General features: G+C 39.9%; 1 protein-coding gene across 1 annotated transcript; it reads right to left on the bottom strand.

The window, feature by feature from the left end:
* Positions 1 to 5,523: 5,523 nt before the first annotated feature.
* On the bottom strand, positions 5,524 to 23,780 carry LOC146641793 (protein NLRC3-like). Its single transcript, XM_085399719.1, has 8 exons — positions 23,133 to 23,780; positions 19,835 to 19,903; positions 16,829 to 17,113; positions 13,336 to 15,091; positions 13,078 to 13,248; positions 10,528 to 10,677; positions 9,744 to 9,790; positions 5,524 to 9,568 (listed from the first exon to the last, which is right to left on the bottom strand). The coding sequence occupies exons 2-8, from the start codon at positions 19,866 to 19,868 to the stop codon at positions 9,009 to 9,011; spliced, it is 3,003 nt and encodes a 1,000-aa protein (XP_085255845.1). The 5' UTR covers positions 19,869 to 19,903; positions 23,133 to 23,780; the 3' UTR covers positions 5,524 to 9,008.
* Positions 23,781 to 23,811: the final 31 nt, after the last annotated feature.

Genomic DNA, 23,811 nt, shown 5'->3' on the forward strand with positions numbered 1-23,811 from the left:
CGATTTTGTTCAAGAACTAACCCTATTGGTTTAAGGCTTCTCACAAAAAGAAATAAATAAAATAAAAAACAAACAAACATTCAATTCCTTCTTTTTTTTATCTTTTTTAATTTTTATTTTTGCAAGAGATGTCATGAGGCGTCCTCTGTCTTACGCGGAAACCACTCGCAGTTCCGGATTTGGGCGAGGAATTCAATTTCACAAAAGCTTTGGCTCTGATCTGTGACACGTTTGTTTAGGTTCAAACAAGAATCTGTAAAAGTGAAGTGGGCTGTTGCGATTCGTCAGAATGTGTCTGTGATTTTTTTTTTTAATTTTAAAAATGCTTTGTTTAACAAATAACTCCCACGGGCAGCCGTCTGTCCGTCTACAGTTCAGCTTGTGCCAAAAAGTCACTTCCGAAGTGTTTTTATGTCTGTCTTTACTTCTGTTACTAAATAGACTGAACATGATTAACGAAAGGGTTTTATATAAAATTAAGAAACTTTTTTAATATCTAAAAAATGTGCTTTATTTAACATTTTTAATATCAAAAATAATTTTTACCCTTTGATAAAAAGAAAAAGCCACTTTACCATAAACTAACTGCAGCTTTTGCAACAGGAATATTCTTCTGGCTCGTTTTTTTGGCAAATACTACAGGTGGTCAGGGTTTCAATCACATTTTGCTGGGCTGTTGCTGTCTAAAGTTGAACTATTTTGTAGGAAGGATTTGTATGAAAATGAACGGTTTTTAGTATCATCCAAAGAGTGCGCATCTCCACAAGTTTGTGTGTTCTGTCTTTGCCTGATCTCTGTTCGTTTGTTTGCTTTAATGGAGTGAAACCCACACTCACCCGCAAACAGAAACCATCTCAGTAACCGGCAACGGTCACGGCCCACTCTAATGTGCCCCACTTCAGGGCGCACCGTCTCTTTCATCATCATCTTTCATCATTTCTTGTGTGTCTTTTTTTTTTTTTTTTTTTTTTTTTTACTTTTACCAGCAAATGTTAAGCGGTAACCTCATCGAAAAGCTCACCTCTTTTAAATTGTTGCTTTTTTTCCCTTTTTTTTTTTTAATTGTATCTCTGATAAAATCGTGATTGTGCCAAAACCCCTGGAGGCAAACTGTTGCCAAAGCCAGGTGTGTTTGACTTTATAAGACGGTTAAAGGCAACTTAACTCCAAGTAATAAAGCAGGATCTCAAAGCACTGCACTCAAACAACATAATATATTAAACATATAATAATATAAAACTAACTTTAAGTATGACGTATTTTTCTTATACTCTTTCTGACCACATGGCCCTTTAGAATAAAAGTCACAGAAACTTTCCAATAAAACACAAGCTGAACAACTCCAAACATTAATTAGATCAAGACGTAATTAACGAAAGAGAAAAATTAAGCTTACTGCTGATTCATACATTGAAGAAGAGAAAGAAGACTCTGCGCTCCACATCTGAAAGACTGAAAAGGCGCGTGAGCTGCTCAGGAGGCTGAACAGGCGGGAGGGGGGAGGAAACCACCCCGGTTCACCAACGATATTCTGCCCTCTCACGTCCCTCACTTTAATATAAGCAAACACGTTGGAGTGGAGCACAGCGCATAGATGCTGATAGATACCACAGTTGACTCTAGATTTGGATAAAATAAAACCGTCAAAGCAGCCAGTAGGCTTTTATTATGAAGGGCCAGAACCAGAAGCAAAGGCTTTTACATGCCATTTTTATGGAAATAAGAAGCATTCTTAGATTTTTTTTTCTAATCCAATTAAAGTTTGCCTAACAGGGGGAGAGAAAAATCAGACAGTGATAACACAACTAAACACAAAATACAGGTTATACATGAAGGCGCTTAATATTAACGGGAGGCGGAAAAATCCAAGCCTACACGGCACTGTGTGAAAAACATTGTTTGTTTTAATCTAATAACTGATTGGGCCACCCTTAACAGCAACAACTGCATTCAAGCACTTGTGATAACTGGCAAAGAGTCTTTTACAGCGCTGTGTAGGAATTTTGGACCACTCATCTTTGCAGATCAGATTCAGTCACATTGGAGGGTTTTCAAGATTCCAGTCAGAGCTTGATTGACTAGGCCACTTGATAACAAACACCTTCAGTTAGAAACTCCATGCTGTGTTTGCGCTATCTTTGTCTGATATTTAAATTTGCTTGATGAGATGATGTGAAGAACATGCAAAGAAAAGAAAAGAGCAAATCAGGAAGGGGACAGCGATTTTATGCAGTGGATCACAGAGATGGGATCGTATTTTGTACTGGCTTTTTGATACATAAGGACATTAAAATGGCAGGTACAACTGCACTGAGGAGCCACAAAGGTTTGCATTACAAAATTCATAAACATAATGAACCTCAAATTAGTCCAAAAATCACAAGAGGACAACATGAAAGCCTCACAAAATTTAAATTACAGACAGAAAGAGATGAATTACTATATGAAGGATGTTACAGTCTATCCAACAGGTGAACATAATGCATCATTTCGAGATATGAGGCAGAAAGAAGCCACTCAAAATTTCAGAAAGGTGAAAAAATACATTTAACATACGTTGACCCTTTGTTAGCACTTGAAACCAGGGGCGATTTTAGCCCATTTTTGGGGGTGCTGAAGCACTTGGTTGAGACGTAACATTTTAACAACAAAAGTATATTTACTTATATTTACCCCCCCCAAAAAAAAAAAAAAAAAAGAAGAATGGTTTGTTCCAGCTCTCCAGCACCCTTGCTGCCAGAGCGATGGTGGCTGAGACGCAGCGGAGCGGAGGTGTAAGTGCCTGGCTTAAAACAAGACATATTAACTGCATTTAACCTTCAGTTACTTTTTATATAGTTAGGTAGGCGTCAGGCCATGTTTCTTTTTAACTGAAAAACATTACACCAGGTAACCTGCAGTGTTGAAAACTTTTCCGACAATATTTGCTACCCTACAATCCGTCCTACTCTGTAGTAAAATCAGCGACATTTGACCGTCCTGTTGCTCCCATTGAAATATATACAGCCTATTTAAAATCTAAAACTTTAAATTGTCCGTAGCCTACTGTTGTTACCACTGTCCTGTTGGAAATGGATACTAACTAGCTGACTGACTGAATGCCCATTAACCTGATAACTCCTATTGTGTGTGTGTGTGTGTGTGTGTGTGTGTGTGTGTGTGTGTGTGTGTGTGTGTGTGTGTGTGTGTGTGTGTGTGTGTGTGTACACAGAGACAGCCAGGTTCATAATGGATATAAGGAAGTTTTTGTTTTTTTTTAAGAAAAGCAGCCACATTCAGGTAAAAGTGTAAAATCAAATGATCCATCAATCAAGAATAATGTTGGATCAGTGTTTCAATGTTTATATCTTTTATTAGATGTTCATGTGGTTTGGTTATTTGCCTTTTGGTTTAAAGTACACTGAGAGAGGACTTTTTGTTAGTGATCTTAATAGAATTTTTTTCATATTAATGTAATTTTTCATCTAATTGAATCTACTTGTGTATGATTGTCAGTCCAAAGAGGGGAGGTGTAAAGGTCCCGTTTTGTTTATTGATCTAAGCCTGAACAGCTACGCGTACTGTCCAGTAGAGCAGCGGTCCCCAACCCCCGGGCCTCGGACCGGTACCGGTCCGTGAGTCGTTTGGTACCGGGCCGCGAGAGTTGAGGCTCAGGTGTGAAATGTATGGTTTTCAAGGTTTTTATCGGTTTTCAGCGTTATTTTGTTATCGTTTTTATCGTTAACTCGGTTTTCCTGGGTCTTTTCATGTGTGTTATGAGTAAATCTTCTTTTTTTCGGTACCGGTACTCGTTTTATTTTGTTGTATTTATCCGCGACACCTTAAAGGCCGGTCCGTGAAAATATTGTCGGGCATAAACCGGTCCGTGGCGCAATAAAGGTTGGGGACCACTGCAGTAGAGGGCTCTGTTGCTTAGTTAGCGGCAAGCTGCACTTCCAGCTCAGACCGGTTTTGTGGCGCACATGTCCCAGTAGGCAGCTCTCAATGAAGCGCAAAGCAGCGTGATACCGGACTCTAGCGAAATTAACAATTTGCAGCCCTTGGAATGCGGAGCGAGGTACATGTTTTAAGTTGTATTTGTTTGCTTAATTGATATTTTGTTGTATTTTCTGCTTTATTTGAGTTCATATTTGTAATAAGCGTCTAAGAAAATGTATTTTGTGTTTCTGTTTAGTTTTCACGGTGCATTGGCGCACCTCAGCACTGTTAGATTCTGAATGAATCTCAAAGTAAAAATTACTGCACCCGTCGAGGCTCTCTCTATTTCTTCCTTGGTCCGAGGGACTGCTACAGGAGGAGAAAGTACAAGGTCAGGAAGATCCAGGTAAGAAAACAGACAGGGAACAGTGACAGGCAAAACAGAAACTGTTAAACTGACAAAGAGAAAAAACTGATTTCACACAATCTGGAAGTTGTGTCCTCCCTATATTAAAGCTGCTACACAGAATCTGCAAAACAAACTGGGTTGAAACATTTTTGACCCTCTTTAACAACATCCCAACAAAACATTATCATTGATTGCGGAGATTTAAATTAATGATATATTTTTATGTGGTTCAGCCACAACTCTACTGAAACCTCAGCCAGTAATAGGTCGGCCAACTTTTGGACCGTCCAGTTGTCTGTATGACTGCCGCTGTACGTACATCACATTTGCACACTATCAGAAAGTGCCAAACAGCCCTGGTGGAGTGAGGAGCTGTAAAGAGAAGCAGATGCTCTGTTTATATTCTAAAAATGTTTTAAGCTTGTTTCAAAGATTCTGTACTGCAGCTTTAAATGTTTTTTAAAAGCACACATACACTTATCAGTGTTTCTCAAACTTTTTACAGTGTGTACCACCTGATAAAAATGTCAAGCTCTCCTAAGTACCACTATGAAAGCATGAAAGTCATAAACCTTTAAACACAAAATTATTATTATTAAATTAGTAAAATTAGTATCTGCAGTAAAGATTTTTTCATACACTGAATACATTGTACCACAGGCAAAGTTGCCTCCATCTTAATAGTTTTTTATTAATATTTTGTAATAATTTATTCTGTTTTGGGAGTTTTTTATATGTATCTGTATTATACTGTTTACTTTTTGCATTTCACCCCCATGTCATACTGTGTATGGTTGTGTGTGTGTGACAAATAAAATTTGAATTTTTACTCACTATTGGTGTCATTCATTGTCCCCCCCACCCCCAGTAATTACGGTTAGGATATATATATATATATATATATATATATATATATATATATATATATATATATATATATATATATATATATATATATTTTATTCCAATACATTCTTCTTTTGCAGAATTTAAATAACCTTTATCAGATTTGATGGTTTTGTTCCAGACTTTTCAAAAAAGTGTTCTGGTTTTCTTTCATGAATGTGGGGATTCAATTGTGTTAAAATGTACAAAACAGTGATGTCATGTTTTGTGACGAGGATCCAGGCAGAGAGACTTGATGAATTTAAGAATCTTATGATTTAATAAAGAAATTTGCAGACTTGCACAGAGATGGTAAAATTTTGATGACTGATAACAGAGACGAAGACAACAGATGACAAGGACAGGGAGGAACAGGTGTTTAAATGCACCAAGGAGACAGTCATAGTGAACTCGGGACAACTGGAGACATTTAAGGATGCAGGGACTGAAAGAGACAGGGAAGAAGTCTCATCGTGACATGTAAAGTTTATCTTGCTTGGCTGGGCAGCTCTCTGGGTGCTCAGCACCCCCAAAGCTCTGATCCTAGAATCGCCCCTGCTTGAAACTAATTTTATCAACGGAAGATTCTTATTTTTGAAGGCTGTAAATATTAAACTTTGTGAGACAGTGAATACCAGCTGGTAACAGTAAAGTACAAATGTACTGTTCACCAGCCGTAGATAAACATCATTACTACTAACGATGGCAGTCGCTTCCAGAGCGTTAAGGATGGATCAGCTCCCCAACTGCTCCACGTTTCATCCTACTTTGACTTCAGGAACTTTATGCAGTACGTATCCCACACCTCCCCAGTGCACCAAAGAAAGAAAGAAAGAGGGCAAACACGTGATTGATCTCTCCTTAAACATAGGACGACACATCATCTCATGGGTTTTTTTTTTGTTGTTGTTGTTTTTTATTCTTACTAAAGAGATGTAGCAAAGGTGCTATCAGTGTTGTACTGCAAGTATTCACCAAAATGTAACTTCATTGGCAGCTGTCATGTAGTGGAGAGCCAACATTGTGATTTTAAAACGCTGCATAAACAAGATAAGGATCGCGTTTACAGTTAGCCGCATGCTAACAGCCGCCAACTGGTTGTTTGTGTCACGGCTGCACAGCAGTCGTGTGGTGAATTGAGTAAAGGATCCAAGATGCAGGCACTGACTGGGGTGCGAGTGAATATTTATTTGCAGAGGTGATAAGGGGACAAAAACAGGAGGAGCAGAGCGGGGAGTAAACCAACCTAAACTGGGGAAAACTAAAGAACTCAACTTAAACCAAACACGCACAGGGGGAGGAACAAAATACACAATGAAAGATGGCGGAGAGACGCAGACTAAACACCAGGTTACACAGAATGATGCAGACGGACACGGCGTTAAACAGACGACGCGACAGAGAGCACAGGAAAACACAGGGCTTAAATACACGGGGAGTAATCAGGGAATGGGCCACAGGAGGGAGACACAGCTGGGAGCAATAAGGCTAACGAGACAGGGGAGAGGTAAAACTGAACACACTGACATGAGACATGAACTTTCAGAATAAAACAGGAAACTAACAGACACAGAGAATCAGACAGGACACTGAACATGACAGGCAGACTCATGAGCAGACACAATAACACCATGGACAGACAGAGGGAACACAGAGAAGTGGGAGCAGGCAGGCAAAGAACAGAAACCTAACAAATGGCAAAATCACAACAGAATACACACTCGGAATGAACAAAAGCATAAGGAAACACAAAACACTGAGTCCTCAGACTCAGGACCATGACAGTTTGGATTCTGGTGGCATGCCATTTAATCTCAACTTTTCAAATGAATCCACTAAAACTTATCCAAGTACTAAAAACTATATTAAATTCTTGTAAATAAAAGGACAAGAATTATCAGCTACATAAATATGTAATACATTTCTGATTAATAACACTCTTTTCTAATTCTGTCTTGTTCCCAGTTTGGCTCAAGCTGGCAACAAACAAATGAGAGTTCACACACAGCTTAATTCCATTGTCCAGTTAAATTAAATGTATTGTATTGTATAAAGCACACTGTATTGCATATACAGTGTGCTTTATACAACCTTTAAAATCCATAGTCGGTCACCGTTTTTCCCAATCATCCTGCAAGACAGCCTGTGGGACACGAAGTGGTGGTTTTTGATATGGGTGACATGGGCTGTTACCAAGGGTGGTGTTCCGGGAATATATCCTACCTCACAAACCATCCTACCCGTTGTTTCTGTGCATATGCTGTGCGTAACACAAACCCCTAATTTACAGGGGGTTAGGGGTTGATTAGTCAGAAGTCGCGTCAAATTATAATAGGGGTAGAAACGATGTGCCAAAGTAGGTCGGTTTCTCAGAACAGCGGCATCATGGGTATCGGCAAAAGAAGTTTCTTGCACCCATGCTGCCCTGACATCATGCCAGCGCATTTTGGGGATTGCATAGGCACCGATCACCGATCGGACAAACGTCATAAATTCTGACAAAATGAATTGCTTTGGACTGCACTATCATTGGTAGAAGATAGGGGGATAGAAAATGTGCCAGTGAGCGTTAGGTGATCCAACTTTCCAATTGCCGTGCTGAAAGACTATTTCAAACAAAATCCAACAGCTTTATGACACTGAAGCAAGCAAATTTAGATGCAATCCAGACAGCCCTGCTAATATGGAGGAACAACTCCAGGAGCAAACAAGACTGGGCGCCACTGAGCAGCCACTTCCCTGATGACCTACAAAAGCTGCTGATGAAAACAAGCGAGGAGGAGCAGTGAGCATATAGGGTGGGCAGTCACATTCTGTTTTACTAGAATTTTACTAGTAAGCAAAGGCATATAGATGACTTTGTCCTGAAAAGAGGCTTATGCACCTCTCAAATGGCTCTAATGGCCGGTATTGTATACAATATTTACATAACATTATGTCAAAGATAACAGCAAGCCTCACTCCAGAGCATGTCCACTGTAAACCTGAATTCATGAACTAAATCATCTGTAAACTTTGGAAATGTGTTATTTTGAACTGAAAAATAAAATGTTTTGGATTTAATCTAAAGATTTATTTGAACTTAAGGACAGAAGCCATTTTTAATTTCCTATTTGCACATCGTTTTTTGTTTAAATACTAGTAGCACTTTAATTTGTTTTACCTAACATTTGTATTCTTTTAATTTTTTATTCTTTCAGTTCTATTGATTAATGTTTAAAATATATTTGTCTATCATTAAATTCTTATGTTTTATCATTCATTTAATTTGCTGTGGGATGAGACAATAAGGTAGCATCACGATTGGGCACACTTGAGCAGGTGAGGTGGAGCCTAGAACAGGAAGTTTGTCTACAGGAAGTGGCAGATGAGAGTTAGTGAGATAATTATTGACTAATCAAAGAGTTAATGACCTGAAAGTAGCACAACTTGAGATGTCACATGATTCAAATCAGCCAGGCCTTTATTTTGAATGGACCCACCACAAGCCCAAGCTTTGTCTTAAATGCAGTGTTTTTCTTCAAATAAATAAACACAATTATAGATATGGTTTTTACACTATTAACTAACCAATATTGTGTTTGGCTTTATTTACAGAAAAAAAGTATTTATTTTACTCCATTTGGTATTGTAATCGATTAATGGCAATTTCCTAAATAACTAATTTCTTACAAACATCAGGACAAGTTTTAAGCTTTTAACACTTTAATTCATCTATTTTCTTGAATTTGGTGCTGCACCACTGCTTTACATAGCAATGCTGTTGCAGGGAGAAAAATAACTGGAAGAAGCATTCTTATATCTTTAACAGTCTAACAAAAGTTTGCCTAACAGGGGGAGAAACAGAGGATACAGTATTGGACCGTAGCCTAAATCCAGGATAAAGAGGTTCAGTAATTGTAATTTTGAGGGTGTGGAGGTGGATGAGATTGTCTGAGATTCTGTAGAAGGACACAGTGCCAGCAAGACAGTCCACATACACTGCTACTCTGTTAGAAACAGAGGAGGAGGAGATGCGGCATGTTTTTTGCTTACTGTGCCACACAGAGTAACCACTGTCAGAGCACCTCAGACTCCAAGATTGATCATTTGATCCAAACCCACAGTCTGTTATGTGTCCTTTCCTTCTGATTCCTCTGTAACTCACTGATATTTCAATGTCTCCTCCCCACTCGACCTCCCAGTAACAGCGACCAGTCAGAGGATTTGTGCAGAGCAGCTGAGGACAGTCATCAAATCTGTCTGGATGATCAGGATATGACTGAATCTTCTTCACATGTGTCACCTTCCTGTTGTTGTCAGTCAGTTTGAGGTTTTTATTTACTGTGTTTTTGTCGATTGTGAGTGGACAGGAATCTGATGGAGAGAACAAACACAATCCAGCTGCAGTTATTGATCCATCATCTGTTCATTGATTGACACTTTGATGACGACTCCTGACATCAGAGGTGTGAATGAGTGATGTGACAGTTTGAAGATGGTTGAATGTGTGCTGCTTTGTTTTCATGAATCACATTAAAAACACACTTACACTTCCTCAGCCCTGGTGTCAACCATTGTTCTCCAGCAGGCTCCACCCTGAAAGGAGGAGAGGGTCAGACCAGCACAGTCTCTTTCAGCATGCACACAAGGCTCATACACATAGTTTATTATTCTCTAATAGTAATAGTAAATGAGGAATAGAAATAAATGCTTTCATCATGGCCAGAGTGCATAAAAAAATAACCACCTAAGGGCCAGATTAACTAATGTGTTGCTTCAGTCCAAACTCAGCAAAGTACTGTCAGGATTTGCAAGATTGCATGTAACATGTGGGAACTGATATTTTTGCACTAACCGCCTTGCATATAAACTTCTGGAAGTTCCTTTCTAAAGCTGCAAAATATGGGTGAAAAAACTACTTAGATCAACTGTGCAAGTGAGGTTCAAAGTGAAACGGCTGAAGAAAAGAGAGGATGATAACAGTAACGACTTTGGACCCTGTTCTAAAAATAATAAGGCCCTTATTAGTCATCATGCAAATTCAGCTGCTAGCACTTTGTCAACATGTGAGATATTAATCACACACACAAACTTACAAAGAGGTCTGCAATCTGTAAATCTTTTTTTTTTTCATATTTCATCTTTTTTTTAAAGATCCAGCATGGAAAAATGGTGGTACGGTAAACACACAGTGTAGAGTTAAACTTTTGTCAATCGGGGATTCACACAGGCAATCGCATCCACACCTACAGCAGATTTAGAAAGCCTGACAACATGACAGTATTTCTTCCTCCTTTAGACACTGTATGTGATTTCAACAGGCATCTCCATACCTGATATCCATTCTCAGCTGCTTCAGCTGCTTCTCTCCTGCCTCTCCTGGATGGTTATAGCTCAAGTCCAGCTCTCTCAGTTGGGAGTTGGAGCGCAAAGCTGAGGCCAGAGAAGTGCAACCATGCTCTGTGATTAGACAGCCTGACAGCCTACAGACACACAAAACAACATGACAGTGATTGCCTCATGTTATTGTCCAAGTCTTCACTGTGGTTCACATTGTTGTGTGTTGTGTACACATTTAATAATATACAGATATAGATATATCATCTTTACCCAAGATGCAGCACCTTCCTGTTAAAAGTTCTCCACAATCTCACAATATTGTGGCAAAAATAATCTTATATTGCATGCTGTTGTCATACCCCCAGGAAGTAGGTCCAGACTATGGTGTGTGTACATATATATATATATATATATATATATATATATATATATATATATATATATATATATATATATATACACATATATACATATATATATATACATATATACATATTTGGACAATGACACAAGTAAACTATTACAGATATATAATGGACATGGACATAATGTGTAGACTCTCAGCTTTCATTTCAGGGTATCCTCATTCAAACTGGATGAAGGGTTTATGAGTTTCAGCATCCTTAACATGTCCCAACATGTTTTTAAATGGAGCAAAAGTAATTGGAGAATTGACTCAAAAGCTATATCATGGGCAGATGTGGGCAATTTCTTCAATATGTCATTATCAGTTAAGGAGATAAAAGGCCTGGAGTTGTTTTGAGGTGTGGTGCTTTCATCTGGAATATTTTAATGTAAACAGACAACACGCAGCCAAAGGAGCTCTCCATGAAGGTGAAACAAGCCACCTTTAAACAGTGAAAACAGAAAAAACATATCCAAGATTTTGCTACAATACCAGGACTAGTGAAATCTACAGTTTGGTTCAACGAACGAACGAACGAACGAACGAACGAACGAACGAACGAAGGAAAGAAAGAAAGAAAGCAAGCACTGGTGAACTCAGTATTGCAAAAAGACCTGGACATGCACAGAAAACAGCAGTGGTGGATGATCGCATGATCATTTCCATGGTGAATAGAAACCCCTTTCACAACAGCCAATCAAGTGAATAAGACTCTCCAGGAAGTCGGCGTATCAATATCTACCATAAAGAGAAGACTGCATGAGAGTAAATACAGAGGGTTCACTGTAGGGTGGAAGCCACTCATAACCCTTAAAAATAGAAAGGCTAGATTGGACTTTGCTAAAAAACACAAAAGAAATCCAGTACGGTGCTGTAAAATCATTCTTTGGACAGAGGAAACTAAGATAAACCTCTACCAGAATGATGGCACGAAGAAAGTATAGAGGAGGTGTGGAACACCTCATGATCCAATCATACAACATCATAAAACATGGCAGAGGCAGTGTGATGGCTTGGGTGCGCATGGCTGCCAGTGGAACTGGGACACTAGTGTTTATTGATGATGTGACACAGGACAGAAGCAGTAGAATGAATTCTGAGGTGTTCAGAGTCGTACTTGCCTGCTCACATCCTGCTAAATGCAGTCAAAAATGCAGTCGATAGGGTGGTGTTTCATAATACAGATGGACAATTACCCAAAACATACAGCCAAAGCAAACCAGGAGTTTATTAAAGCAAAGAAATGTAATATTCTTGAATGGCCAAGTAGGGCACCATGAGTTCAAGACTTTGGCATTTTCCTGCCAGCAAATGGGTTTCAACCAAGCATTAGAAATGAACATTTTATTTTCAATTATTTCATTTGTCCAATTACTTTTGAGCCCCTGAAATGAGAAGATTGTGTTAAAAAATCATTTAGTCCCTCACCTTTTTTATGCAATCTTTTTGTTCAACCCACTGAATTAAAGCTGAAAGTCTCCTCTTAAACTGCATATGATTGTTTCATTTAAAATTGATTGTGGTAATGTCTGGTGTCTGTGGAGGGAACTGAAACTTTGAGTTGCCAAGTAGCAGCCAAGAAACTTCTAAGATTTAGAGAGTTTTTCTAAAGAGGACTGGAACAAAACCCCTCCTGAGATGTGTGCAAACCGAGTGACTAAACTACAAGAAACATCTTTCCACTGCTTTGCCAACAAGGGTTTCTCCAAATACTAAGTCATGTTTTGCTTTTGGATTGAATACTTATCTCATGCAATTTATAACTCTTATGTAATGTGTTTTGTTTTTTTTCTGGATTTTTGGTTGATATTCTGTAGGCATTCATTTAATCAAATGACAATAAAATTAAAAACTATTAGTTTTTTTGTAAGTGAACAAATGTACAAATTCAACACATAATTAATTCCCCTCAATGTATATCAGTTACCCCTAACCCTTGTTTTCACTATGCAGTTTTATGTAACAACGTCTCACAGAATTTTTAAACTGCCAGAACGGGATAACTAGAAATTCTTGGTGGTAAAGCTTCCCTGTCTTGCTGTTTAAGAATGACAGAAGGTTTAGATAAGCAGAAATATTTATAGACAGATAATTTCAGAAAATAGCTCTTGTTTGAAACAATCTGCTGAATTCTTACCTGAGAATGTGGAGATTACACTGCAGACTCTTCAATCCAGAAGATATTAGCATCACTCCTGAATCCTTCAGATCGTTGTTATTCAGGTCCAGCTCAATTAAATTAGAGGACTCCAGGCTAACTGAGGATAGAGCGCCACAGCTTCTCTCTGAGAGGTTACAGCCACTCAGTCTGAAAAGATAGTAATGTAAATTTTGTACATTTTTATTCATTTACTGTATAAAGATGGCAATGCATTTAAAAATATATATAACTTACAGAGCTTTATTGGAAGCTTTGACCACTGGCATCAGTCTCAGAAGAGCCTCCTCTGAAGCAGTGTATTTCTTCAGGTCAAACTCATCCAGATCTTCTTCTGATGAAAGTAAGATGAAGACCAGAGCTGACCAGTGAGCAGGAGACAGTTTATCTGTAGAGAGACTTCCTGGACTCAGGGCCTGTTGGATCTCCTTCACTAGAGAACGATCATTCAGTTCATTCAGACAGTGGAACAGGTTTATGCTTTTCTCTACAGACAGATTCTCATTGAGCTTCTTCTTGATGTACTGAACTCTTTCCTCATTGGTCTGTGGACTTCTTGTCTGTGTCAGCAGGCCTTTCAGGCGACTCTGATTGGTCTGCAGTGATAGACCCAGGAGGAAGCGAAGAAACAAGTCCAGGTGTCCATTTGGACTCTGTAAGGCCTTGTTCACAGCAGTATTGTAGAAGTCTGCCCCAGGTTGTTGTTCTTCCAGCAGATTGACTCCAGAGTGGATAAAGGTCAGATGGACATGAAGAGCAGCCAAAAACTCCTGAACACTTAGATGGACAAAGCAGAACACCTTGTCCTGGTACAGCCCTCTCTCCTCTCTAAAGATCTGTGTGAACACTCCTGAGTACACTGAGGCTGCTCTGATATCGATGCCACACTCTGTCAGGTCTGATTCATAGAAGATCAGGTTTCCTTTCTGCAGCTGGTCAAAAGCCAGTTTTCCCAGAGACTCAATCATCTCCCTGCTCTCTGGACTCCAGTGTGGATCTGTCTCAGCTCCTCCATCATACTTGACCTTTTTCACTTTGACCTGAACCACCAAGAAGTGGATGTACATCTCAGTCAGGGTCTTGGGTAGCTTTCTCACCTCTGTGGTTCTCAACATGTGCTCCAGAACTGTAGCAGTGATCCAGCAGAAGACTGGGATGTGGCACATAATGTGGAGGCTTTGTGATGTCTTAATGTGAGAGATGATGCTCCTGGACCGCTTCTCATTAGCGAATCTCTTCTTGAAGTATTCCTCCTTCTGTGGGTCAGTGAACCCTCTGATTTCGGTCACCATGTCAACACAGTCCGAAGGGATCTGATTGGCTGCTGCAGGTCGTGTGGTTATCCAGAGGTGAGCAGAGGGAAGCAGGTTGCCCTTGATGAGGTTTGTTAGTAGCAGAACCACAGAAGTGGACTCCCTGGGGTCAGTGAGGATTTCTGTATTGTGGAAGTCTAGAGGAAGTCGACACTCATCCAGACCATCAAAGATGAACACAACCTGGAAGTCTTCGAACCTGCAGAATCCTGCTTCTTTGGTTTCAATAAAGAAGCGATGAATAAGTTCCACCAAGCTGAACTTTTTCTCCTTCAGCACATTCAGCTCTCTGAAAGGGAATGGAAATATGAACTGGATGTCCTGGTTGGTTTTGTCTTCAGCCCAATCCAGAGTGAACTTCTGTGTCAACAAAGTTTTCCCAAAGCCAGCCCCTCCCATAGTTAGTACTTTTCTGACTGGTTGTTCTTTTCCAGGTGGGACTTTAAAGATGTCTTCTAATCTTATTGTTTCTGGTCTGTATGGTTTTCTTGATGCTGTTTCAATTTGTCTGACCTCATGTTCTTGATTGACCTCTGCAGTCCCTCCTTTTGTGATGAAGAGCTCTGTGTAGATCTGATTCAGAAGGGTTGGATTTCCGGTTTTAGCAATTCCCTCAAACACACACTGGAACTTCTTCTTCAGGTTAGATTTAATTTTATTCTGACACATGCTGGAGAATCCTAAAAGAATAGAGAAACAACATTTTGTGTATTCAAACACACGCTGGAACTTGTTCTTCAGAGTAGATTTAAATTTAAGATGACACTTGTCAAGTGCTGCTAATAGAAACACACAAATATGAATGATTTTTGGACTGTTGTGGTTGTTTTATTCAATTTCGGATGAGCTTTTTTTGTTGTCCATCCATCTATTTTGTGCCACCTATCTAGGTCCAAACCATGGGGGCAGTCTAAGTGGAAATGCTCATCCCACCATCACCTTAAGCTCTTTTGTGGAGACATCAAGGCTTTCCCAGCCGAACCCTGATGATGGTGCATGCATATACATGATCTACACGTCTGTAGATTCTACAATGTAAACTTTGCAAGTGGCCAGTACTATTTCCAGCGTGTATATAGACTGTGCAAATGCAAAAGTTTCCACTTCTCCAAAAATACATAGAGGTTAACAACAGTAATAAATGGACCAATCACAGTAGTTGCAGGCTGCATCAGCACAAGTTGTAGGTACATTTTTAGGGAGATGCATATGAAGTTATGGCTTAAGTTATAGTGTGGGGTTTCGGAAAGGTTTGCAGTTGTAATGTACCTACAACATAAATTTAAGATAGAGACATGATTTCCACTTAATGTCAATATAAATTTTAATTCTATAGCACATTCACTTCATTGGCTGCCCGTGCATTTTAGGATCCATTTTAAGCTGCTTTTATTTGTTTTTAAATGTTTGTCCAATGCTGCCCCTGTGTACCTCTCTGAGCTTCTTCATCCATACATACCTTCCCGGTCCCTCAGGTCGGCAGACCAGCTCCTCCTGAGCGTGCCCAGGACTAATCGTAAGCTCAGAGGGGATCGGGCGTTTGCTGTGGCAGCACCAAAATTGTGGAATGAGTTGCCTTTACATGTTAGACAGGCACCTTCCTTATCTGTTTTTAAATCACGTCTTAAAACATATTTATTTACCTTGGCTTTTAGCACAGCAGGACTTGTTGATGTCTCTTAATACGTTTCTTATTAATTATATTATTTTTAATTTTAAGATATTTTATATGTAATTTAAACTGTTTCCTCTCTGTTTTATATTTGTAGCACTTTGGTCAACATAGTTGGATGTAAAGTGCATTATAAATAAAGATGCTATGCTATGCTATGCTATGCTATTTAAAAGCAAAAAAGGCTTTTTTAAATCAAAGCCCATGAGGGAGGATGCCAGTTTCCATTACTTGTATCCACAGTTTTATTCTTTTAGCCTCTGGGCTTGCCTACAACTGTCCTGGACCTGGGTGTCTTCCAGATGGTGAACACTGTTCTGTTCCTCATAGATAAAGTCTGATAACCACAACAGTCCAATAAGAGAACACAATTCAAGTTCAGATTGGACAGGCCATTCCTCCCAGTGAAATATAAAAATAGTATATGAACAGTAAAATCCAAGGGAATTACAATGAAGTCCCCAGCTGGAGTAGGTTTTAGCACCATAAAAGGCATTTCAGGACAATCCCTCATAAGGAAACATCATTTTCATTCATCGGGAAATTATCAGTGAACCGGGACCTAAAAGCCAAAGAGGGCAACTCAAGAATGGATTAGAGTCAGATCACTTCTCCAGGGGAAATTTCTAAACTGGAAATGGTTAAACATAAATGGATGGACACACACACACACACACAACAGACAAAGGTTAGTGCTCTAACAAATAACGCAATAATATATTAATAACAAAATATTTGATCTCACCTAAATGAGCAGATGGCCCAGAGGACAAACCTAGCTGTCGGGAAACTGTAGGATCAATGGTTCGAAGGTGACTGATCATTATCCTGCAGGCTTTTTCTCCCTTTTTCTTCACGATGTCAATGAAGTCGCGTGCCTTGTCTGCTCTACTTTGGTTTATTTCCTGTATCCTTTCTTTCTCCAACTGATTCAAGACATTGTCTATTACAAGGGCTTCAAGTAGCTGTGTGAGATTTTCTGCTGTCACCCTCTCCACAAACTGTGTTCGCATTCTGGCAAGCTCCTTCTCTGTGGAAAGAAATATAATAAACTGAAATGAAGAATTTGTTTTTGTTTTGTTTGTTTAAATAGTTGATTTGTTTTTGAAATAACAAGTTTAGTAACTCAGTCAGTCAGCTCAGCCAACATAGATTTAACAGTTAATGCTGGGCAGACACTGTGCGATTTTTTCAGTCGCGCGATTCAGCTCCTGCTCAAACTGCACGGTTGACACGCAGGGGTTAGAAGTTCATAGGTCACGATGCAGGGTCTCACACTATACAACCCGATGCTCTGATGCGACCTGAGTGCTCACACTGTGCGTCCATAAAATTAAGGTTATAACAGAAATTCTGTCGCTCGCTCTCCCTCTCTCTGTCTTTCACTCACATAGACACGCACACCACCACCATCAACTTTGCTAAATTGCTAATGAAAAACATTGATCAGGCAGCTGTGATTGAGCAGCAGTGTCGATCCAACTATTTTCACGGTTGTTGTGATAATTTTGTGATGCCACATCTAAAAGGCTCGGATGAGGTTGCCATAGTTCTACAAGTTGTGCCTCCATCGCTTGTGTCCAGATCACACGCTGCACTGCCGTGCTGCGCCGTCTTTTTCGCTGACATTTGTGTTTGCGCGTGCGCAGTGTGAGAAACTGCGGTGACCTCACGACCAAGCGATTGATGATCGGGAGCTGGTCGTGAGGTGTTAATCGCTTCTCGTTACCCCACGTATACTACACGATGCACGACGCACGATGAAGGCCAAAATCCGGCCGATCGCCAAAACGATCGCACGACTCAAAAATCGGCTCAAAATGGGCCAAAAATCGCACAGTGTGAGCCCAGCATAACTCTCTATGAGTAGCCTCTGCAAACCTCCAGTGTAGTGAAGTCTGCTTATATGTATCATTATTTTAACAGATAAACTTGTTCAGTGTTACAGGAGTTTATCAAAGTGAACCTTGCAGCAGGCCAGTCTAACCTTGATAGTACCAGTTTTTAAGTAATATAGTCAGTCTGTGGTAGGACTCGACTTAAGCGGTCAAAGAATTGCAGGAGACTGATGCTGTCCAGTGTAGCAAGTGATTTATTCACCATTTTGTGGCCCAACAATATTTACAAAGAAACAAATAAGAAACTCAACTCTATAATTAACTCAGTTCAAATAAACATAACTGAACTTAAATCAACAGAAATTACGGTCAAACTGCACACAGCTACACTGACCTGAACCTTTTTTCCCCCGAAACACCTGAGTTCGTCTGCTTAAATAGTCCACTTAACCAAACAATTTCTCCTCTGGACTATTCCATTCAGTAGGTAGGTAAGATGAACATGATTATAGTCAAACCTCTACTACTCCTCTTTACTGGCAACAAACTCTGTGGTGTAATCAATACATATCACAACAATAAATCTATTTCTTTATAAACCCTCTAAAATCAACTTTATTAAATTATAAGAATTCTTCCCCTTCTGCACTTTGTCTCTTCCTGTGACCTCAGATGAACCCAGAAGGTATAAAGCAGGAAGTAAAACTACATTTCCTCCTTTTGCTTCTGCAAGACAGGTAGGTAAGGTAAGTTCGAAACAATACAAATTAACAGTTGAAATAAATAACATGTTAACTTAACAAACTTGTAGGAATTGATTTAAACCAAGATGTTATATTATATAATCTGTAAAAGTGCAAAACATAAACAAACCCGGGATAGTAGATGTTTGCCTATTGCAGATTACATGTGAAATATGGTTAAATCAAAACAAGAATGTTAACTAAGAATATAGACAAATGGTCTTCTCACCCACTTTGTCACACAGTCCATAGCTAAATAAAGGATTTATATTATAAGTGTATCCCACTTCTTTTTGGCAAATGGTAAATAGACACTTCTTATACAGTGTTTTTCTACTTTACCCAAGCACTCAAAGTGCTTTACACAACTATAGAAAGCAGAAAATTAACAAGTAACTTTAGAAAAAGGCATGAAAATAATGATATGACACCACACGCACATAATGATTTGTGCTGGAGTCCTTGCATTTAATTTTCATATGGATGAGACCCAAAAACTTCACATTATTTTACATTTAAAATATATTTAATGTAATATTTAATGTGTTACACAGGTAGGTCTTTCTTTTGCTGTTCATGTACTTCTGGCTCTTATCTATGAATTATTACTGTCAATAAATTCCAGTCAACTTGCCAGTAACTGCAGATAAAAAAAATTAGCCTGCACAGCAGAAAACGGGGTATTTATTCATGATGCACCTAAGTACTTATGTTAAAGTGAACTGTCCCTATTAAATAAAAGGTAAATAAACATAAATTTGATTTCACTGAAATTTAATACACAGTTACTCGTTTTATAGAAAAAGAATTTAACTGCTAACAAACACGGGCAGGGATAGCTCAGTAGGTAGAGTGGCGGCCCCATGATCGGAAGGTTGGGGGTTTGAATCCACTCAATAAGTACCCTAGGTACCCCTGAGCAAGGTACGGTCCCTACACAGTGCTTCTCGGTGCCCTATGGCTGCTTCAACTAATATGTAGTTATTTTTAAAAAAGTTGCCTTATTTAACTGTGCCAACTTTAACTCTCATGTATGTATGTTTATGTATTTTGGTGAATAAACAATGCCTGTACACGAAGTACAGAGTGCTCTATTATTCTAAGAAGACTTTTTTGTTTCATGTTTATTTGTCTTACTTACATCTTGTCAAATAGCCTACTGGCTCCTACCTGCTGAGCAAGCTGCTTGGTTTGGCGAATCCATCAGCACACTCCTCTACGGTCTGCTACAGCTTTGCTCTAGAACAGAACACCACAGGAGATTTTCAGATTGTAGAGCTATTTAAGCTGCTTTGGGATTCTACTTCTATCGCACTGTATTCTTATTCATTTAGTTTTATTTATATCACACAAATCCCAACAACAGATGCCTCAAGGTGCTTTATATTGTAAGGTAAACCCTACAATAATACATACAGAGAAAAACCCAGCAAACATATGAAAAAGTTTTCCACATTTAAAAAAAATCAAAAAAACGAATTGTCCTATCAGGTCTTTCCCCTCAGATCCTGTCTTAGATCACGTTGTTCATCCTGTTTGCCCAGTTTTCTTTGTGAACTTTGAGCAGGTGTCTCTCTCCTTTTTAATTGAAATAGTTCAGCATGTGTGCTGATCTGTTAAGGTGACAGCTTCCTACCCTGTCTCCTCAAGGATGTTTTTAATAGGTCTACTCTTGAGCCATGTATCACTGGGCTAATTAATGCCTTTCTGATGTCTGGCTCTGTCCCAGTTGCCTTCAAACATGTTGTAGCACAGCATGTTTGTAGATCTGCAGACCTTAGCACTCTTCTGTCACATCTTCAATTGTATTATTAAATTTATTGCAAGCACAGTCTTATTTTTGAGTCCTTTTCTTTCTAGAGCACAGGACAACTTCCTTGCACCAAGGAGCCAATTAAGACCATGTACCATAAAGCCTTCCAACATGACAATGACCCAGGGGATAACCCCAAAGAAACACAGATGTGGCTAAAGAAGAAGTAAATTAAGGTCCAGGACCTCAGAATAGAAAATCTGTGAAGAGCTGAAGCTTCAAGATGCCAGTCAGCAGGGAAGAAACCTGAAGGATTTAGAGAGTTTCTGTAAAAAGGAGTGGGACTAAATCCTTCCTGAGATGTGTGAAACCTGGTGACCAAATATATGAAACATCGCTGTGGCGGGGGCTTGGTCTTTGGCCTGCTGCAGAGGAGGGGTGATGCAGCGAGCTCACAGGGCGGCGCAGAGGTGGGAAGGAACAGGTGTGCGGAAATGACTTGATGAGGAGAGACTTTTCTTATGTCTTGCAGTGAGAAGAAGCGGCAGAGTGACAACAGGAGTGACGGAGGGGCAGGAGCCAGAAACTGCAGGGACAGTCCTGATTGTAAATAAAGCACTGTTGAACTGACACACGCAGAAGTGTCCATCTGTGGGTCGTGTGTCACAATCCTACTGCTGTGCTTCATTCACTCAGTGACATGCAAATCAAACCAAATCATGTTGCAGGAACCCTCACTCACCCGTATGAGCCACGCTGTCAGCTTTTTGCCTCCTACACTCATAAAAATTAGTCATTGGATGAACTCAATTTGATTGATGGCAGGTTTTCCACGTAATACGTTTATTTTGGTTCAACCAAATCTACATACATCATGACGATTTAATTCAATTTAGTCAGTAGAACACAATGTTTTAAATACATTTAAAAGGAAAAAAATACATTAACAAGATGTGAAAGGATATATCAGGATACCAGAGTTGCTGCCGTGAGAGAGACTGATCGTTAAAGCCAGGCACAGCCAGCAGTTGGTTGCAGTTACTAATGTGTACTAGGTAAATAAAGACCATGTTTTATTTGCAGACTTCATCCTTCCTGATGCGTGTGGTGTCAGGTCGGATCCTCTCTGTATCACACCTTTCATCATGCATCTTGTTTTCATTTCATTAAGCTGAATTAAGTTTTTAGTTTCCATTTGATTCCAGCCTTATAGAGGAAACGAAACTAATGACACCAGCACAGAGAGGCTGTGTGCTGAAGAGCCCTAAAGCCAAAATGGCCCTTTGCCAGGTGTGTTTAACTTCCACAAAGCATCACAGTGTGAAAATACTTTGTTATATGTAGTATTTATAACTATTTTTCTCAGCCGCTGACACGTAAACAATCAGCATAGTGTAATATGAAATAACCTAGATTTAAACTTAATGTACTCACATTGATTTTAAACTTGTCTCAGTAAGAGAAGTGATCCAAAAGTTCCAGTCAAAGGAGCTTGCAAAGAAAAGCGTCTGGACTTCTTTAAGTTACTTGAAGACGTTTCACCTCTCATCCGAGAAGCTTCTTCAGTTCTAAGGTCAAATGGTGGAGAGTCCCAGATATAAACCTAGTGGGAGTGACCCCCCACAGAGAGACAAAAGGACCCCCTGATGATCCTCTAATTGCCTGAGCCAAGGTGTGAAACTGGGTGTGGGTCCCAATCAGCCAGAGTTTCGGGTGAGTTCATTGTGAAACCTGGCCCCACCTTATCGTGCAAATTCCTGAGGTCAGATGGCCCAGGATGTGGGTGGGCGTTAAGGCGTCTGGGGAGGGAACTCAAAACTGGATTATAGATGGCAGAGAGTTGGTGTTGTAAACCACCGCCTCTGTTCAAAGATGGTCGCTCACAGTGGACATAGATGGCTTCTTTCACTCCTCTTTCAAACCCGAGTGCAGCGAGGAATGCCCAGACCTCTACATTGGAGAGACCAAACAGCCACTTCACAAGCGCATGGCACAACACAGAAGAGCCACCTCCACAGGACAAGACTCAGCAGTCCATCTGCATCTTAAGGATAAAGGACACTCTTTCGAGGATGCCAATGTTCACATTTTGGACAGAGAGGACAGATGGTTTGAAAGAGGAGTGAAAGAAGCCATCTATGTCCACTGTGAGCGACCATCTTTGAACAGAGGCGGAGGTTTATGCCACCAACTCTCTGCCATCTATAATCCAGTTTTGAGTTCCCTCCCCAGACGCCTTAACGCCCACCCACATCCTGGGCCATCTGACCTCAGGAATTTGCACGATAAGGTGGGGCCAGGTTTCACAATGAACTCACCCGAAACTCTGGCTGATTGGGACCCACACCCAGTTTCACACCTTGGCTCAGGCAATTAGAGGATCATCAGGGGGTCCTTTTGTCTCTCTGTGGGGGGTTACTCCCACTAGGTTTATATCTGGGACTCTCCACCATTTGACCTTAGAACTGAAGAAGCTTCTCGGATGAGAGGTGAAACGTCTTCAAGCAACTTAAAGAAGTCCAGACGCTTTTCTTTGCAAGCTCCTTTGACTACGATGACCTGGATGACTGAGAACCTTCACAGACAAAAGTTCCAGTCGAACAACTTACAAACATTACAGACTTTAGCATTGTTAAAGTACCATTGTGCCTATGTCTTATTGCTACATGCATTAAATAATTAAAGTGTGAAATAAAAAATAAAATAAAAGCTTACAGTTTATTTAAACACAGGAGAAGACGATGACTCTGCACTCCTCACTGGTAAAGACTGGAACATGTGAGCTCTTCCCTTGAATGAGAGACTCCTCCTCTGAAGGAAGGACGGGTAAGAGGGTGGAACCAGTGTTGCCAGCTTAGCGACTTCAGACCCCCTTAGCGACTTTTTTTTTTTTCTAAAAAGCGACTAGCAACAAATCTGGCGACTTTTTCCAGTATTATTGGAGACTTATTTATGACGACTTTTTGACGTGAAAACGCGTATCGCTCTTACGCTCAACAAGCAGCGGTGCTGCCTTGGGCACCGCCCGTGCCAAAGCGCTCACAGGTGGAGGATAGTCCTCCCCCAGCTGCTATCAGGGCAGAAGACGTTCACACCTATGCGTCCAAACGGCAAATGAATCGCGCATGGGCGAAGCCGCTGCTCCCGCACTGACTGTAACGCAGTCAGTTCTTTTACTGTTATGCTGTTTTGTGGATCACAAGGTTTAAAACTACTTATAAACACACACTCTCACACACAAAGTAACTCCACCAGAGTGCCAGTTTCGGGTCACTTTTGCCGGTCCAGGCCCGGATAAAGGAGCAGGGTTGGAATTGTGACATTAAAAAACAATAATTGCTAAAATAAATTTAATTTGTAGTTCTAAATAAATTCTAACTGCATTTAGGACGTT

This window comes from Rhamphochromis longiceps, linkage group LG23, assembly GCF_057381845.1.
Source record: "Rhamphochromis longiceps isolate RC_006_pf linkage group LG23, R_longiceps_female_GT1.1, whole genome shotgun sequence".
In the NCBI taxonomy this organism is placed as follows: domain Eukaryota; kingdom Metazoa; phylum Chordata; class Actinopteri; order Cichliformes; family Cichlidae; genus Rhamphochromis; species Rhamphochromis longiceps.

Excerpts from the sequence above, each read along its gene's own strand:
- LOC146641793 (XM_085399719.1), bottom strand. The coding sequence starts at position 19,868 with ATGGATTCGCCAAACCAAGCAGCTTGCTCAGCAG. Across the intron at positions 13,249-13,335 it reads AAAGCTTCCAATAAAGCTCT|ACTGAGTGGCTGTAACCTCT; the intron begins GTAAGTTATATA and ends CTATCTTTTCAG. Across the intron at positions 10,678-13,077 it reads TGTAATCTCCACATTCTCAG|GCTGTCAGGCTGTCTAATCA; the intron begins GTAAGAATTCAG and ends GTGTGTCTGTAG.